The 4952-nt window shown below is 52.1% G+C and overlaps 1 protein-coding gene across 1 annotated transcript; it reads right to left on the reverse strand.

The window, feature by feature from the left end:
• Window positions 1-939: 939 nt before the first annotated feature.
• On the reverse strand, window positions 940-4117 carry LOC119943796 (putative olfactory receptor 52P1). The gene is made up of 2 exons (XM_038764967.1): window positions 4075-4117; window positions 940-1976 (listed from the first exon to the last, which is right to left on the reverse strand). The coding sequence occupies exon 2, from the start codon at window positions 1942-1944 to the stop codon at window positions 940-942; it is 1005 nt and encodes a 334-aa protein (XP_038620895.1). The 5' UTR covers window positions 1945-1976; window positions 4075-4117.
• Between the last annotated feature and the right edge of the window lie 835 nt (window positions 4118-4952).

Raw genomic sequence — 4952 nt, forward strand, 5'->3', positions numbered from 1 at the left:
TGCACACAGTAAGTGCTCAATAAATACGATTGATTGATTGAATGAATGAATGACCAAGTGAGGAAACTAACGCAAGCAGCTGTCAAAGGATGTGTCTCAGGTCAGCCAGTGATCCAGGGAGGGAACTAGGGCAGAGCACAAGCTTCTGAAGCCCCCAGGCCAGGGACAGCCCAAACAGGGGAGGAGGGTTAGCTGGGTGGACTGGTAATGCAGTATCCTACAGACCATCAAGTGGAGTGAAAGGGGAGCGGGCCCATTCCCTCTAGACTGTAAGCTCATTGTGGGCAGGGATTTTTCTATTGTACTCTCCCAAGAGCTTAGTACAGTTCTCTGCACACAGTAAGCAGCACGGCTTAGTGGAAAGAGCATAGGCTTGGGAGTCAGAGGTTGTGGGTTCTAATCCCATCTCTGCCACTTGTCAGCTGTGTGACTGTGGGCAAGTCACTTCACTTCTCTGGGCCTCAGTTACCTCATCTGTGAAATTGGGATTCAGACTGTGAGCCCCACGTGGGACAACCTGACTACCTTGTATCTACCCCTGTGCTTAGGACAGTGCTTGGCACATAGTAAGGGCTTAACAAATGCCATCATTATTATTAGTAGTAGTAGTAAGCGCTCAATAAATACAATTGAATTAATGAATAATAATGATGGTACTTGTTAAGCACTTACTATGTGCAAAGCACTGATACAAGGTAATCAGGTTGTCCCACATGGGGCTCACAGTCTAAATCTCCATTTTACAGTTGAGGGAACTGAGGCACAGAGAAGTTAAGTGACTTGTCCATAGTCACACAGCTGACAATTGGTGGAGCCGGGATTTGAACCCATGACCTCTGACTCCAAAGCCCGTGCTCATTCCACTGAGCCATGCTGGTGGGGCTGAGCGGTCTTGTGGGTTGATGGGGTGGGTGGGATTGGGCATCTGGGCGAGCGTGGTCATGGAGGAAAGGCACCATGTGTGGCACGGGGTCGGGGGTGGTGGGAAAGACCCCACCGAGCCGGAACCAGGCCTCTGTGGATGCTCCAGATCACCCGGTCCCGAAGCTGCCTGGTCTTCATGCCATAGATGATGGGGTTGAGCATGGGCGGCACCAACAGGTAGAGGTCGGCCAGGAGGATGTGGATGTGGGGCGGGACATGGCGGCCGAAGCGCTGGGTGTAGAAGGAGAACAGGGCTGGTGTGTAGAACATAAGGATGATGCACAGGTGCGAGCCGCATGTGCCAAAGGCCTTGGCCTGGGCCTCCTGGGTTGACAGGCCTAGGACCACACGCAGGATCAGCACGTAGGAGACGGTGATGCCCAGCACGTCCATGCCCACCACCAGGGTGGCGGCCGTGATGCCGTAGATGTTGTTGGGCGTGGTGTCCCCACAGGCCAGCTTGACCACTGCCATGTGCTCACAATACGAGTGCCGGATGACCTGGGAGCAATAGGGCAGGCGCTGCACCAGGCAGGTCAGCGGGGTCATGAGGCCCAGGCCCCGGAGGAAGGCTGTGGCCCCCATCTTGGCCACACCTGCACGGGTCAGGATGGTGGCGTAGTGCAAGGGCCGGCAGATGGCCACGTGGCGGTCCACGGCCATGGCCAGCAGCACGCCTGACTCCACAGCCGAGAAGCCGTGGATGAAGAACATCTGGGCCGCACAGGCCTCCAGGGAGATCTGGCTGGCGTCAAACCAGAAGATGGCAAGGATCTTGGGCACGGTGGCAGAGCAGAGCAGTAGGTCCAGGGTGGCCAGCATGCTCAGGAAGAGAAACATGGGCTGCTGCAGGCCGGCGTCCGTGGCCACCACCAGGAGGACCATGGTGTTGCCCAGCACAGCCAGGAGGTACATGGAGCAGAAGGGGAAGGCCAGCCAGAAGTGGGCTGACTCCAGCCCGGGGATGCCCATCAGGAAGAAGGAGGTGGGGTTGATGTGACTGTGGTTGGCGAGAGACATCACGGGCAGAGGACGCCTGGGACCATCTCCTCCTGGAGGAACAGGGAGATTAATTGCTACCACATTAATTCAAGCCTCCTTGCTGACCTTCCAGCCTACTGTTTCTCCCCACTTCAGTCCACACCTTACTCTGCTGCCTGGATCATTTTTCTACAAATTTACTTAGTCCATGTTTCCCCACTCCCCCGAAAGTCAGGGGACTTGGGTTCTAATCGTGGCTCGGCCATTTGTCGGCTGTGTGACTGTGGACAAGTCACCTAACTTCTCTTTGCCTCAGTTTCTTCATCTGTAAAATGGGGATTCAATGCCTTCTCTCCTTCCCTCTTAGATTCTTAGATTATGAGCCTCTTGAAGACCAGGGGCAGTGTCTCATTCAGGCCTTTGTATTCTTTCCCAGGGCTTAGTACAGTGCTCTGCCTCTAGTAAACATTTGATAAATGCTAATACCATCACCCAGTAAATTGGTCCTCCCTATTGGCTTCAAAGCTCTCCATCACCTTGCCCCCTCCTACCTCACCTCCCTTCTCTCCCTCTCCAGCCCAGCCCGCACACTCTGCTGCTCTACCGCTAACCTCCTCACTGTGTCTCGTTCTCGCCTATCCTGCCGTCGACCCCAACCCACATTCTACCTCTGGCCTGGAATGCCCTAACTCCACGCATCTGCCAAACTAGCTCTCTTCCTCCCTTCAAAGCCCTACTGAGAGCTCACCTCCTCCAGAAGGCCTTCCCAGGCTGAGTCCCCCCATTTTTCCTCTGCTCTTCCTCCCCTCCCCATTGCCCCTACTCCCTCACTCTACCCTACCTCCTTCCCCTCCCCGCAGCACATATGTATTTGTACATATTTATTACTCTATTTTATTAATGATGTGTATATATCTATAATTCTGTTTATCTATTTTGATGGTATTGACACCTGTCTACTTGTTTTGTTGTGTTGTCTGTCTCCCCCTTCTAGACTGCGAGCCCGTTGTTGGGTAGGGATTGTCTCTATCTGTTGCCGAATTGTATTTTCCAAGCACTTAGTACAGTTCTCTGCACACAGTAAGTGCTCAGTAAATATGAATGAATGAATTGTGAACCCCAAATGTGACAGGGACTGGGACTAAAGTGATTACCTTGGATTTTCCCCAGTGCTTGGCACCCAGTAAGTGCTTACAAAATACCACAACCACTATTATTAGGATCTGAGGAACAGAAACTCCTTATTTGCTCTGCCCTCACTTTCCAGGATTTTTGTAAAGTCCCACCACTCCTTCATTCTGCCTCTATCTTTCCAGAGTGCAGAGTCTGAATCTTTTCTTTTGCTCCTGCTGGTGGTGCCTCTGTCTCTCTCACACAGTACATCCTGGCTTCCTCTCCCTGATCCCCAGAATCTTCAAACCAGGAAAGACCTAGGACCAGTCCAGACATCTGGTGCCAACAGCATCAACCCAGCCCCCAGTGGCATCATCCCAGCCCCGTAAGGTGACCCAAGAAGCAGTGTTGCCTAGTGGAAAGAGGATGGGCCTGGGAGTCAGAGATCCTGTGTTCTAATCCCAGTTTAGCCACATACCTGCTGTGTGACCTTGGGCAAAATCATTTAATTTCTCTGTGCCTCAGTTCCCTCATTTGCAAAATGGGAACTTGATACCCATGTCCCCTCCTTCTTAGATTGTGAAACCCAAGGAGGACCTGATTATCATGTATCTACCCCAGCACTTAGGACAGTGCTTGGTACATAATAACCACTTAACAAACAGGAACATTATTAGTATCAATTATTGAGAAACTCAAATCCTCCAAAATCCCAAGAATCTGCCGGCAGAACCAGCACACAGACGTCATTTTACTTCCCACTCTGGCTTCCATTGGGCTCCCCTGCCCCAGGTTTCATCCCTTCACAGCCTGCTTGTTTCTCCCTCATCCCATCCCCTCACCCTCTGCTCCTTCCACACTGGCTGGGTCCTGTCTGGCATTTCTACCCTGCCCCTGCTAGTGTGAGAGCCTTCTTCTCTGCAGTGGCCTCTTTCCCAGCTCCTCCCAGCCCGTGAGGTGGGCCTCACTTTGGAGACCTCCCAACCAGGAATCCGAAGGTTCTGAGGAAGCTGGGGAGCTGGGAAAGAGGAACAATGTGGAGACGGAGGCTGTTACCTTTTCTCAGATAGAGAAATGACCGTGGCCTCTTGTCATTGGTGTCAGCTTCTCCTCCTGCCCTTGCTCTGGCCGTGCTGGGTCCCATGATGGCACCCAGACCATGGATGCCATGTTGGTGGGGATCCCAGAGGAGTCTGAGAGACAAAAATGTAACAAGGCAAATTATCCCTCACACCCTCAGAGCCAAAATCACCAGAGCACCATTCAATCATTCATTCATTCAATCGTATTTATTGAGTGCTTATTGTGTGCAGAGCACCGACCTAAGCACTTGGAAAGTACAATTCGGCAACAGATAGAGACAATCCCTACCCAACAACGGGCTCACATTCTGGAAGGGGGAGACAGACAGCAAAACAACTCACCCCATCCCGCCCGGGGACTCCTGCATCCGGGGAAGAAGGCAGATGTGGAAGACAGGGAAGGGGGCTGCTAAATAGCCTACCAATTCTCATCTTCCTCAGTCTTAAAGTGCTGTGTGATCTTAGAAAAGTCACTCAACCTCTCTGGGCTTCAAGGGATTACAACTCCCAACCCTTTCTCCCCCTTCAGGGATGGCACGAGGAAACAATTGGGTTGGAAGGTTTGGGGGAGAAAAACAAGCTCCTTGAGGGCAGAGATAGTGTCTACTTACCATACTGTATTCTCCCAAGCATTTAGTACAGTGCTCTGCACACAGTAAGCGCTCGACAGATATCACTGATGGATTGGTGGAAATCGACAACAGGACGATAAACTTGTCTAGGCAGCATCTTCCACATGGGAGCCGCAGTGGTTTTGAGAGTTCTCCAGCGAACCTCAGTGCGTGGCCTGCTCCCTGGTGAAGAAAGAGATGCTGGGCGATCAATCAACCGATCAATAGCTGCCAATCAATA

Source organism: Tachyglossus aculeatus, chromosome 2, assembly GCF_015852505.1.
Source record: "Tachyglossus aculeatus isolate mTacAcu1 chromosome 2, mTacAcu1.pri, whole genome shotgun sequence".
Classification (NCBI taxonomy): domain Eukaryota; kingdom Metazoa; phylum Chordata; class Mammalia; order Monotremata; family Tachyglossidae; genus Tachyglossus; species Tachyglossus aculeatus.